Source organism: Lissotriton helveticus, chromosome 2_1 (genome assembly GCF_964261635.1).
Source record: "Lissotriton helveticus chromosome 2_1, aLisHel1.1, whole genome shotgun sequence".
Classification (NCBI taxonomy): domain Eukaryota; kingdom Metazoa; phylum Chordata; class Amphibia; order Caudata; family Salamandridae; genus Lissotriton; species Lissotriton helveticus.
Window position 1 is genome coordinate 1182738594 of NC_136059.1, and position 13810 is coordinate 1182752403.

Sequence of the window (13810 nt, forward strand, 5' to 3'; positions counted from 1 at the left end):
TGCCGCCCATCTATGTAACGTTATGCTATGAAAATTGTGTGCATTCTTAGTCTATAACATAAAATCTATGCTATTTAGGGAACAGCCAAAAAGGCATTTATATGAATTTTACATTTAGCTTCAGAAAAGTGAGAGATGGAGCTTAGATTTATTGTGCTTTTGCTTTAGTCTTTGAATAAAACAGACCTTATCTCAGTTTGCTGGACACTTAGAGAGAACTAGCTTATGGGGTTGCTTATGATTTCATTGTGCTAATTTTCCCAATTGATTAAATAACATGTTGCCTTCTGTAATTATTATTTTGATATTTGAATAAATTAAAAGAACTGAGATTAGTGTCTGAAGTCTTTTCTTCAGTATTATTATCTGCTAATTGTATGACGCAAGGATACTCCCTTTCGTTCCACTTGTCCCTCATAAAATTAACTGCGTGAGGACATCAGCATGTGTATTGGCCCCGTGCTTGCCTCTCTCCAATCCTCAAATCTTTATGTCTAGATTATCAATCACTTTTGAGCATACACTCACACTTAAAAATAACTATTAAAATTAAAGTCTGCACATAGGTTTCTTTTTGGAATTTTTATTTGGTATTTTCTGCAGGTCCGGCAAGCAGCTTCATATACAAAGATACACCATTGAATGCAAGACATGACTTAAGGCCTATGCGTACTGCACTTTCAAAATACTGAAAAATAATTAAAAAAATAATTTAAACATACTTGTAACATACACATAACATATTAATACAATTTGATGTGCACTTATAGCAACTCATAAAATACCATGCACACATTTTACACATAAATCTTCACATAGAATCACTAACCATCTACTATGCAAAATAATACATGACAGCAACATTGGGAGCTTGAGGCAGGTAATCTCTGTTGCAGTTGCATGTGCCAATTCAATGCAGTGTCGTTTTTCGTTAGAAGCGTTAAGAGGCCTATATATGTTAATACGTATATTGCGCCTGTAAGACAAGTGCAGTTGAATGTTCTAAAAGTGATAAGACCTGTCATGGTTCCTGAAAATACCATTTGTTTTCTGACTGTAGGCCCATGTCTGCCCCTGCGATAGTGCTTTGCGCCATTATTGTAGTGACTGGGCCAGCAACAGTAGGTGGCACTTCCTTCTGAACTCCAACAGGAGCTGTGCCGTCATTTCCCAATGGAACACTATTGTTAGATATTGCCTGCACCACTGTTGATGCCTGAGTTGAAGTCACGCCTAGCGGCATCTTGCTTTGCCCTGCGGGGTCTGGTCCTAGATTTGGGACGTTATTGTTGAGGTTTGGGAGTATACTGCCCTGGCCGGTTGGGCTTCCCTCTGGTATAAGGGCAGTGTTTCCAGGAAGGGAGGGATCAGCAATAGAGGTGCCAGATCCAACACCAGGTGTGTTAGGTGCAACAACAGGGGTGTTTCCATTCTGCACTACTACCACCCCTCCCTGCCCCACTGGGGAGCCTCTTGCAAGAGGTGTGTCATCTTCTGTAGTAAATTCTCCTTGGACAGCAGAGTTTGGCGTCATTCCTCCTCCGCTGTGACCAGCACCCATGCCCACATAACCTGGATACAAAGCACCGAAGGCATGTGCACCACCACCTGGGCTTCCCTGTAACCCACAGAACACAAAGTGATTATAAGACTTGCGAACAGCATATAAATAACTTTTACAATACCACATCTCTGAAGACCATAAAAAACAAGAAAATCATACACTTATTAATCAAGCTGTATGAAAAGCACTTATAGCAGTTAAATGCAATAACATTGCATACCATGTCTAAACACACACTTTAACTACCTGCTAGACCTGGCATCCGTGGCGTGGTTTCCCCTGACATTTTGCCTCCATCACCTGTATTTTTGACACTGTGCTGGATTTCGTTTTTGCTGGTTTCTATGCTTTGGGCACTTTGCCACTGCTGATCAGTGCCAAAGTGCAAGTGCTCCCTGGTTAAATTGTTACTGTAATTGGCTATCCATGTTTGGCATATTTGTTTTACCTGTAAGGTCCCTTGTAACGTGCACTGAGTGTGCCAGGGCTGGTAATTCAAATGCTACTAGTGGGCCTGCAGCACTGATTGTGCCACTCACATGAGTAGACCTAAGATGGTGTCTCAGGCCTGCCACCGCAGTGCCTGTGTGCAGTTGCTAACTGCCATGTTGTCCTGTTCAGTGTACACACTTGCCAGGCCTGACCCTTCCCTTTTCTTGCACATTAGACACCCATATAGTAGGCCCAAGGTACCCCCTTGGGCAGGGTGCAGTGTAAGGTGTAATGCAGGACATGTACTAGTGTGGGTAACATGTCCTGGTAGTGAAATACAGACATTTTCGTTTTTCACTATGGCAAGGCTATCTTGCCCATAGTCTAGAATGGGGAATGCTGTGTATAATGTTTACCTGCATATCTTCCCATAGGAGCAAGATAGAAAATTGAAATCTGGTATCCCTGAACTTATCTTTAAGGGAGGATGGTTTTTAAGTTCTGTGTTTGAAAATAGCACTTTTAGAAAGTGGCTATTTTCTTGTTCAACCTTTCTGTATGCCTCTGTCTGTGTGTGTTTTGACCGTCTGGTTTAGTGAGTGAGAGAGCCTGGGGGTGGCTCCAGGAGGGAGGGTGAGTCAGCACTAGGCTGAATAGACCTAGCTGCACTTAGAGTGGTGGGAGGAGTTGCACCTGGGCCTGAATAGGGCTGTGCCTGCCTGCCACAATGCTGGCTCCACCTCCTGCGGTGTCTGATGTTCCCCCTGGCCTCTCCTCACAAAGAAAGAAGACATGCCCTGGCAGAGGGCACCTAGAACTGATTTGGACTTGATCCTGGACCCCTAACACATGTAAGAACAAATACTTTTGGGGTATTAGAAGCTGTGCTGAAACCCTAGTAAAATTAGACTACTTCTGCAATCAAGAGGAATATCTGCAGAAGAAGATCAGCTGAAGAGACTGAGGAAAATGTCTACCCTTGCTGTGTGACCTTGGGCTGGCCTACAGTTTGCTGTTATTACTAAGGAAGATAACTGAGGAACTTTGCTGTGTGCTGTGTTCCCCTCCTGCGTAAAGAAAGGACTTTGCTGTGTGCTGTTTCCTAAAGAGTCTCCAAGGGCCCGAGAAGAGCTGGCCTCCTGTTAAAACTCAGGAACATAAAAGTTTACCCAAGGATTCCTACCAAATCACCCTACATCGCGCTTTACTGTCCCTACTGCCTTGGGGCTGTTGGTGTGCCCTCCGGACGTCAGTGGGGCCGCTGTGCCATTCTGCTTGTCTGGCGACTCACGCACTGAGGGCCGGTATCTGTTCATCACTGACCCGGATTGCCCAGAGAGTTGTTGCGGGCCCTGGAATCATCGCTGCCAGCCCGGGAGTCAAGCGAGAACTTTGCCCGCATTCGCCCTCCACTGATGAGGCCGTAAAACCGGAAGGATTGCCTGGTAATAGGGACGCCGCTCCGACGTCACCGCTATGAGGACCAGGAAGGCCGCTGGGAGGAAGTCCCGTCACGACCAGCGTGTCACCGCCGGATGAGAAGGGCTCCTACCGAAGATCGGCTGAAACGCACCGCCACCGGGAGAGAAGCTCCAGGTAACAAGCTCCGGGCCGGGTTGTTGTCTGTGCGAGGCCAGGTGCGGGTGGGGGACCAGCGGGGCAACCTGGAACTGTGCGGGAGACCGTAGAGACACGCAAACAGCAAGATAACGTGCTGGTCCAGGAGAGTGGTGGTTGCTGTGAAGGGCAGCAGGGACATTTTGGTGATATCCCTCTGTTTAGCATTGCTGGACATTTTGGTGGTATCGCTCAGTTTAGCCCAGCTGGGGTATTGCTGATCGGGACAACCCTGCCATAGTACCCTTCCCCGCCTTGACACCCGAGCCCATAGTCCCATTACTGCTGCAGGGACGAAGATTTATTCTCTAAAAGAACTGGGAAGTGGCATTTTGACCACACTTTCAAGAGCAGTACTGAGGATTACCGCATTTCTTTTCATTGAAACTTGAACTGTGTTGACAACAAAGAGCATACCTAAAGTGAACTTTAGCCTCCAAGAGAACCCACAAGTTTATTTAGGCTAGAAAGTTATAGAGAGCATTACTAAGAAGGAGTAATTCATGTATGTACATTTTATGTCGTTTTGATCTGACGTAAACTATATAAAGATATTTATATTTTAATAACAACTTGTGTGGTGTACATTTTTGGCGTTTTACTGTGTTACTGTGAGTGTTATTGCAAATACTTTACACATTACTTTGGGGATAAGCCTGTCTGCTCGTACCAAGCTACCAAGGGGTGAGCAGGGGTTATCTACAGTGTGTACCCCCTTACCCTGACTAGAAGCAAGGATCCCTATTTGGTCAAAGGTACTTAACTCTGCCAACTAGAGACCCCCAGTTATAACACTACCTCACAGTTAATAAGGAATTAAAAAGAAATAGACTTAATGCTTACAAACAGAACCAAAAGCTAAAAAATGCACAGCTGGCACTTATGCCACCGGAGCACTTACTTATTACTAAAAGTGCCACACATGCAGCCTGTTCTGTTTCAGTACACACTACTCACCCGAGCATTGCCACAGGAGCGTTTCCTGATTCACATGGGGATTTAGTCACATATGAATGAGGGGATACTTTGCATCAGTGTCATCAAACTGATGCATACGCACAGGCAAAAGCCTTATATTAGACAAATTATTGTGCGCTACCTAGGAAGCAGCACACGTAAGGTGTGCCGCAAGGTGTGCCACAAGGTGTGCCCCGAAGGAGCCCTTTGGAGGGACGTATGGCTGGTTCCAAGGACCTGTCCCTAAAATGCAACCCGCTTAACACAGTAGTGTAAATTAGCCACTACATCTCCCTCTAAGGCTTGATGAGCCAGGTTGTCACATTCTAGAAGGTGAACAGAGGGCTGGCGATTTTGGATTTCTGATGAGATTTGTAATCTTCGCTTTTCAACAGATATCTAGGTACTCTTGGCTTCTCAGGAGGAGTATAAAACTCTCACTACCCGTTTGAAAGAAATTCTTGGTACTTTCAGCAGACCACAGTAGTGATAGGTTCCTAGCATGGAATATAAATTGACTGGGTTCCTCAAAAGCAACTATGTTTTGCTGGAAATAATAGAGGAACAAGATGGTTGAATCCCAAGAGGTGAATACGAAACTGGCATGGACATTCCCAGCAAGAGAAAACGTCTATTATTCTGCAGGAAGATGCATATCTGCTGCATTGCCAGAGCATAACATGAGACTTCACACATAGACTCAAAACAAGAACAAGCATTGGCAAAGCCAATAGATCAGGTCTTTAATACGCTAATTCATGGCCAAGCTATAGGCTGGTGAAAGAGCAGACTGCCAACTTTTGCATATCAATATGGCCGACTCATTGCTTCAATGGCTAACTTGGAATGGCAAAGTATTTGTAATGTGTGAAAAAAATATTCAAAGATGGCCGCCTGTGTGTATATAAGTGCATGTGGTGAACTTTGAATAGTTTATCAATTCTTGTAATTGTTTCTAACAAGGCTGATGTATTTAGAAGCAGCGCACCATACATATTCGAATTGGAACTAATACATTATTGGTAAACCACTCAAAGATGGCCACCTAAGAAAACAGTGCCTGCGTGAATCCTCTGGAATGTTAAAATTTGCATTTGCATATGGGAACAGTGTTGCATACACAAAAAATCTGATGCAGTCTAAAAGTGATGGGAAATTAGTTTTTCTTTGTCAAGGCACAATTGACTTAAATGGCACTCCAAACACTGGATGGGCAGGGATGTGCTCTGGCACTGACAGACACTGGTAATCCTGAAGGCTTGGGGTTGCGAGACTTTGGGGACACTAAATCAAAAGCTTGTTTTAAGTATGTTCAAGCCCTCCAATTCATTTGAAAAATAGGCAATCCTAATCTTATAGAACTGCTGATTTCTAGTCCCTCGTCTCTTTTTGACACTCATTCTTCATTGACCAATTCTTTAGCAACTGCATGCAATAGAATAGCCCAGAAATCATGGTACACACAAACATTTTCCCAGGTGCCAACAAGTATGGTCTGCAATGTGACGGAGGGCTTCATTGAATACAGTCCCAGCTTCCCTAACTGACCAAATTGAGGTATCCAAATTGTTTTATTTCACTTTGCCCCATCATTTTTTGTTATCACATAGCAGAGCACCTTGAAAAATATGAGTTCTGAATATGCACTGTACAAAACCTCATGTTTGACTTAATAAACTATAATGTTGTTACATGCATAATTGTAAGCTATACCACATAGAGGTTTCACATGCCAACTTACTTTTCTCTTGGTTCACACATGCACTGCTGATAGAGCGAGGAAGGCATGAATGCTTCCAAATTCATGTTTGAGAACTATCCCTTTTACAAAGTGCCTTTCAATGCAGTTTTATAATCTGATGCACTAAGGTGAAACACTTGATAAGTTCATGAAATACAGCTTTTTGAAGATCCTTTATCAGAGCTTGGTAGTATATTCTTTTTTTCACAATGTCTTTGAAATAAAGGGATTTGTAAAGATAAGTGGAGAAGGACACCTTCTTTGCTTCTGTTCCTTTTACTTCAGTTAATGTGTAAAAAAATATTTGGGAGTGTAACAGTTATCTGAATGTCACTGCTTAGTAAACAGCAGGCTAAGGAGGAGCCATGTGTAAAGGTTAGGAGGTCCGCAAGCAGCTCCCGCCCATACTTTGGGTACCCCTGGTCTAAATTGTATAGAGGGAGAGGTGTGGCACAGTGGCCAGAGCGGCTGACTCTGGAGTGTGGGGCTCCCGGTTCAATCGTGGGCGGCAGCTCTGCATCATGTGACTCTGGGAAATAGCTCACCTAATCTCCCCGACGGCCCCCCAGCGCCTGGATACCCTTAGGGGTAATACGTTTGCGCTTTACATATGTGGATTTATTATTTATAATTAGCTGCGGTGGGTGATTGAGAGTCAATAGTACTCTCAGTTTTTCACAAAATAGGTAATGAAATATAGCACCACCTGCAGGTGTAACCTAGAAGGCATAAATGTCATCCTTGCTACACAAGGGTCATGCCTGACTACACCAGTGCACTTGGAATATGGGCTAGTAATAGCCTGTAACGTAGACAGAATATTTTAACTTGAAAAGCTACTGGTGGCTTTAAACCATATCCGTTCGGCCCAATGTTACTGGCCACACAAAAAATTTAGGACACGCCAATCGACATTTCATCCATGCTCTTTGCACCAGGCATGTATTTTGGGGTTAGAAGGTTGAGAGGTGTGCAGGAAGCATTTGCAAGCAGTGGTTTATATGCAGCTGGAGGCACACCCAGAAAATTACTAGTTAGGTTCAGAAAGCCTGTGTGTTCCTAGAGGTGAAAATACAGCACTAACAGACTTATTAAATGTGCACTCGTTTTTTTTAAATGACACCAATCAACACCTAGTTTCAAAAAAATTGGCGTGCCAGGCTAGGATGAGCACAAGTTGACACTAGTGAGAGAAAAGGAGACTAATTGTGTGACAGGCACCAATTTGTATTTTTATCAGGGCCGTACAGGCCATAGCGGGCACCAGGTGTTTCCCCAGTGGGTCGCCAAGGTGGTGCCGGTTTTGGGACCCTGGGGGGGGGGCATGGCAGTATCGGCCCCCTGTAACAAAATCGGCCCTAGCAAACAGCTCGGCGTCGCCCCCCCTCCCCATAGGGGGCCAGCCAAGCAGTTTGCGAGGGCCAGTTTTTGTTTCTCCCTGATTTTTATTTACAGTCCGTGAAACAATAGGAAAAAACGAATGACACCTGGCTGATGCCCACAGAAGAGGGAGTGCCTGGAGCTCGAGGTCAGGTAGTGGATTACAGGCAACTCCGCTGGACAACTTAAAAACATCGAGGAAAACTCAAGGTTTTGTTAGTGGAACACAACCCTACACATAAGAGGTTTGTTATCAGCGTGGGGAAGAGCGATGAGCCCTTGATTGACTGACTGATTAATTGATTGAAACAATTTGTAAAGTGCAGCCAGCTACTACATCAAGCAGTGTCCTGAGCTTCTAAGGGGTGTAAACCAGGGGCCACATTTACTGAAAAGCCAGGCAGCAAGCTGTGTGACAGGGAGAGAGCACGATTGCCCCATATCTACTAAGATATGAAGCATTACTGCTCTATCTGCGGGGGCACACTGTATGCTGCCGAGCACCAATGCAATTATTTACAACAAGGGGTGGTGAGGGACAGAGTCTCTGAATTAAGCAGAATACTCTCACCCAGTCAAGAGATCAGGGCTAGATCCAACACCGTTTTTTAGCTCACTGCACCATCCCAGTTTCAGAACCTGGCTGTATGCAAATTAGTCTGTTCCTGTCCCAGTGCATGATGGGAACAGGGCAAACCAAACTACAAAAGCCAATTCTTACACTGGGAAGGAAACAAGCTTCCGGGGACCGGTTTCTGGCATTACAGCCGTCTTCGGCCCGGCTTGCTTGAATCCTGATGGTGCAATGAGCAAGGGACTCATGTCTGAGTATACCCTTCCACGCTTAGGGTGAACAAAATTATTTACAACAAGGGGTGGTGAGGGACAGAGTCTCTGAATTAAGCAGAATACTCTCACCCAGTCAAGAGATCAGGGCTAGATCCAACACCGTTTTTTAGCTCACTGCACCATCCCAGTTTCAGAACCTGGCTGTATGCAAATTAGTCTGTTCCTGTCCCAGTGCATGATGGGAACAGGGCAAACCAAACTACAAAAGCCAATTCTTACACTGGGAAGGAACCAAGCTTCCGGGGACTGGTTTCTGGCATTACAGCCGTCTTCGGCCCGGCTTGCTTGAATCCTGATGGTGCAATGAGCAAGGGACTCATGTCTGAGTATACCCTTCCACGCTTAGGGTGGACAAAATTATTTACAACAAGGGGTGGTGAGGGACAGAGTCTCTGAATTAAGCAGAATACTCTCACCCAGTCAAGAGATCAGGGCTAGATCCAACACCGTTTTTTAGCTCACTGCACCATCCCAGTTTCCGAACCTGGCTGTATGCAAATTAGTCTGTTCCTGTCCCAGTGCATGATGGGAACAGGGCAAACCAAACTACAAAAGCCAATTCTTACACTGGGAAGGAAACAAGCTTCCGGGGACCGGTTTCTGGCATTACAGCCGTCTTCGGCCCGGCTTGCTTGAATCCTGATGGTGCAATGAGCAAGGGACTCATGTCTGAGTATACCCTTCCACGCTTAGGGTGGACAAAATTATTTACAACAAGGGGTGGTGAGGGACAGAGTCTCCGAATTAAGCAGAATACTCTCACCCAGTCAAGAGATCAGGCTAGATCCAACACCGTTTTTTAGCTCACTGCACCATCCCAGTTTCAGAACCTGGCTGTATGCAAATTAGTCTGTTCCTGTCCCAGTGCATGATGGGAACAGGGCAAACCAAACTACAAAAGCCAATTCTTACACTGGGTAGGAAACAAGCTTCCGGGGACCGGTTTCTGGCATTACAGCCGTCTTCGGCCCGGCTTGCTTGAATCCTGATGGTGCAATGAGCAAGGGACTCATGTCTGAGTATACCCTTCCACGCTTAGGGTGGACAAAATTATTTACAACAAGGGGTGGTGAGGGACAGAGTCTCTGAATTAAGCAGAATACTCTCACCCAGTCAAGAGATCAGGGCTAGATCCAACACCGTTTTTTAGCTCACTGCACCATCCCAGTTTCAGAACCTGGTTGTATGCAAATTAGTCTGTTCCTGTCCCAGTGCATGATGGGAACAGGGCAAACCAAACTACAAAAGCCAATTCTTACACTGGGAAGGAAACAAGCTTCCGGGGACCGGTTTCTGGCATTACAGCCGTCTTCGGCCCGGCTTGCTTGAATCCTGATGGTGCAATGAGCAAGGGACTCATGTCTGAGTATACCCTTCCACGCTTAGGGTGGACAAAATTATTTACAACAAGGGGTGGTGAGGGACAGAGTCTCTGAATTAAGCAGAATACTCTCACCCAGTCAAGAGATCAGGGCTAGATCCAACACCGTTTTTTAGCTCACTGCACCATCCCAGTTTCAGAACCTGGCTGTATGCAAATTAGTCTGTTCCTGTCCCAGTGCATGATGGGAACAGGGCAAACCAAACTACAAAAGCCAATTCTTACACTGGGAAGGAAACAAGCTTCCGGGGACCGGTTTCTGGCATTACAGCCGTCTTCGGCCCGGCTTGCTTGAATCCTGATGGTGCAATGAGCAAGGGACTCATGTCTGAGTATACCCTTCCACGCTTAGGGTGGACACAATTATTTACAACAAGGGGTGGTGAGGGACAGAGTCTCTGAATTAAGCAGAATACTCTCACCCAGTCAAGAGATCAGGGCTAGATCCAACACAGTTTTTTAGCTCACTGCACCATCCCAGTTTCAGAACCTGGCTGTATGCAAATTAGTCTGTTCCTGTCCCAGTGCATGATGGGAACAGGGCAAACCAAACTACAAAAGCCAATTCTTACACTGGGAAGGAAACAAGCTTCCGGGGACCGGTTTCTGGCATTACAGCCGTCTTCGGCCCGGCTTGCTTGAATCCTGATGGTGCAATGAGCAAGGGACTCATGTCTGAGTATACCCTTCCACGCTTAGGGTGGACAAAATTATTTACAACAAGGGTTGGTGAGGGACAGAGTCTCTGGATTAAGCAGAATACTCTCACCCAGTCAAGAGATCAGGGCTAGATCCAACACAGTTTTTTAGCTCACTGCACCATCCCAGTTTCAGAACCTGGCTGTATGCAAATTAGTCTGTTCCTGTCCCAGTGCATGATGGGAACAGGGCAAACCAAACTACAAAAGCCAATTCTTACACTGGGAAGGAAACAAGCTTCCGGGGACCGGTTTCTGGCATTACAGCCGTCTTCGGCCCGGCTTGCTTGAATCCTGATGGTGCAATGCAGGCACCCTTGTGCGGCAGTGCAAGAGTGCCTGTGTATCAGGCAGCACTGTTGATGTGCAGAAAGGGACACCTCCTGCACAAAAGCAAACATAGAAAGAGAAAATAGCAAGGAGAAATAAAAATTGAACATATTTCTCCTCATTATACCTCTGTTGAGAAGAGGAACCATTTTGACACACTCCCAGGGTTACTATTATTAGCAAATCTGGGACTGTGCTACAACCCATGGGTGGATGCGTGGGAACACCCACACTCCACCCATGTACGACCTTCCCATTGCAGAATAATGCAAGGAAGCGACTTGTGCTGCCTTGCCTGACTCTAGAGTCACTAAGCCATGTAGAGTCATGCAAGAACATAAAGTCCTGCAAGAGCATAGAGTCATGCAAGGCTTGCCTTGAATCACCTTGCTTGACGCAAGGGCAATGCAAGCCCTTAGTAAATCAGGTGTCATCTGAATCGCATGAAACAGGAAATGAAATATCCAATTGCGGAGACAGGTACAAAATGAACAAAGTGAAGCCTACGTCCAGTGGCTGACCGGGGACTTGATTCACAAAGCTAAACTTAAATTTGCAATTGTTTGCTATTCACAAAGGTATTTTACAAGCAGTATCTGGCAGGTAATAGGATCCAATAAAAAGTTGTATCAAAAGAAGGAGGAGATAAGAGGAGTATCCCAGAGGGGCTCGTCCTCCTAGTTTCATACATTTCAAGAAAAAAGAGCCAATCTTTGTAGTGTGTGCTAACCGCCTGTAGGGTGGAAGAAAGAACAAGGCGTTTTTATATAACCCTCACCCACCAGGGTTGCCCCTTGGTGGCATGCTTCATCATAGAGTTCCACCCGTTCTGCTATGGAATGGGGTGTGCTACTACCTGTGAATTATGCAGAAGCACTGAATGGTATGTTCTAGATGCTGATAGAACAGGAGTTTTTTTAATGAAAATTTAAAATATATGCCTGGTAGGAAAGCAATGTTTAACCTGTCCTCCAGATGGTATGGTTACAAAAAGGAGAGAAAAATAGAAAGTATGGATGTAATGACAGTTCCTTTCTATAGGTCTGAATGTTTCAGGCCATTTCCCATGTCTTTTCTTCAGGTCCAAAGAACTAACTCACTGATTCCATTCCAAATCCAAATAATGTAATTGACGCAAGGTGTCTTCACGCACTCTGCAGTCTTATAAATATACCTATCAGTTACTTGGCGTTAATGTCTGTCAACCTGCAATATATAAGGAGAGATTTAGACTGCCATAGGTTATGGCAGATACAAAGGTAACAGGGTGCTTCAACCAGCTAGGTAGGTAAATCGGCCTGTTCAAAATAGCTTTAGAAACACCTCAAAGTGAATAAAAGCCCATGTAGGCTTAGAAAGGGATGCTTAATGAGGTATTTAAGTGCGCACATCTATTAGGAATAGTGATATTCCCTGTGATTTGAACACCAAGTAGGTGATAAATATAGTTATAAGCATGCAGAGTGTGTGAAGTTACTTTCCATCAATTATTTTAATGGATCAAGAGTGGAATCAGGGAGTTAATTCCTTGCTCCTTAATAAAAGCCATGGGGAATGAAACATGTAGGCCTGTAGAAAGAAAGGGTCATTACATCCATACTGTCTATTTTTCTCCGCATTTTTATAACCATACCGTTGGAGGACGGATAATAGCAGTGCCCTCCTATCTGAAAGGTGTTTTTAATTTTCACATAAGAAACCTCCTACTCCTATTATATGAACATTTAGAGCATACAATTTAGTGCTCCCATGTCATTTGCAAGTAGTAGCATGCCTGTTCCATAGCAGAACAAGAGGAACTCTGTGATGAAGTATCCCACAAAGGGGCAATCCTAGTGGATGAGGGTTATATCTTCCACTTTTTATACCAGCAGGAGGTTAGCACACACTACAAAGACAGGTTCTGCTTTCTTGAGATCCATTAAAAACCCAACAGCATGTTGTGAAAGAATAATACTGCTATGTGTGGCCCTAAATCCCATTTTATGTCTATTTTAAAGAATTGATAACAATGTGCCTGGTACAAAGCAAATCCTCAGATTTGATCAATCTGAAGGTTTGCGACAGCTGAAACACTTTTTGCATTGTACTAAACCCAATTAACAATTCAGGGACTGTTTTCTGAATCGTTCAATGTGTTAAGTAAAAATTAAGGAATAGCAATTTGGATGGTGCGTGTTGAGGGCAGACCGAATTTTGGTTTCAAAACACTAATATTTTCTATCATTTCAAAATTGATTGCAAGCCATTTGCAAGCAGGAAAGGTTCCCCATAGGGACCCTTTTTCTCTTGAGAATGTTGATAAAAACGTTTTTTTTACGAGAAGGCAGTAATCCATCGTACCACTGCCTCCTCCTAAAAAGGTTTTTTACATTTTTTAAAATGCTTTAAATTTTACTTTCAGGACAATGGGCTGCATTTAAAAAAAATGATTACTTTATTTAAAACAATCACAGGCATGGTGGTCTGCTGACCCTATCAGGCCACCATGCCTATAACTCTAGGCAATCATGGTGGGTCTCAATTTGTGACCTCCCTCATGCACATTATGAGGTGAGTTGAAGTGCAACCCACAACGATTCTGAATGTTGTGAACCAACCTATTAGTACAGAGGTCACTTCGCAAAATTCCTTTCCATTCACAAAACATCAGTGCACCATTTGCAACCACTTTGTGTGAATTGAAATTTCGTACACCAGGCCCTACATATCTTGCAGATAACTGTGCTGTCCAGCCAGACGTCCCCAGGCTTTCAGCATCTTCACTTACAAAACACTACTTGTATAATCAATCCAACCTGTAATGTGTAAGCTTGTGAGACTAACACAAACCACACAAAAGCCCCTGGATTTATGTCAGC

At 44.4% G+C, this 13810-nt stretch overlaps 1 protein-coding gene across 1 annotated transcript in view; it reads right to left on the minus strand.

Moving 5' to 3' along the window:
• Window positions 1–567: 567 nt before the first annotated feature.
• AMBN (ameloblastin) overlaps window positions 568–13810 on the minus strand; it is a 64968-nt gene continuing 51725 nt past the window's right edge. The window contains exon 11 of the mRNA XM_078677467.1: window positions 568–1618. Coding sequence (XP_078533593.1) covers window positions 1022–1618 — 597 coding nt within the window. The 3' untranslated portion in view covers window positions 568–1021. The remainder of the gene's footprint in view (window positions 1619–13810) is intronic.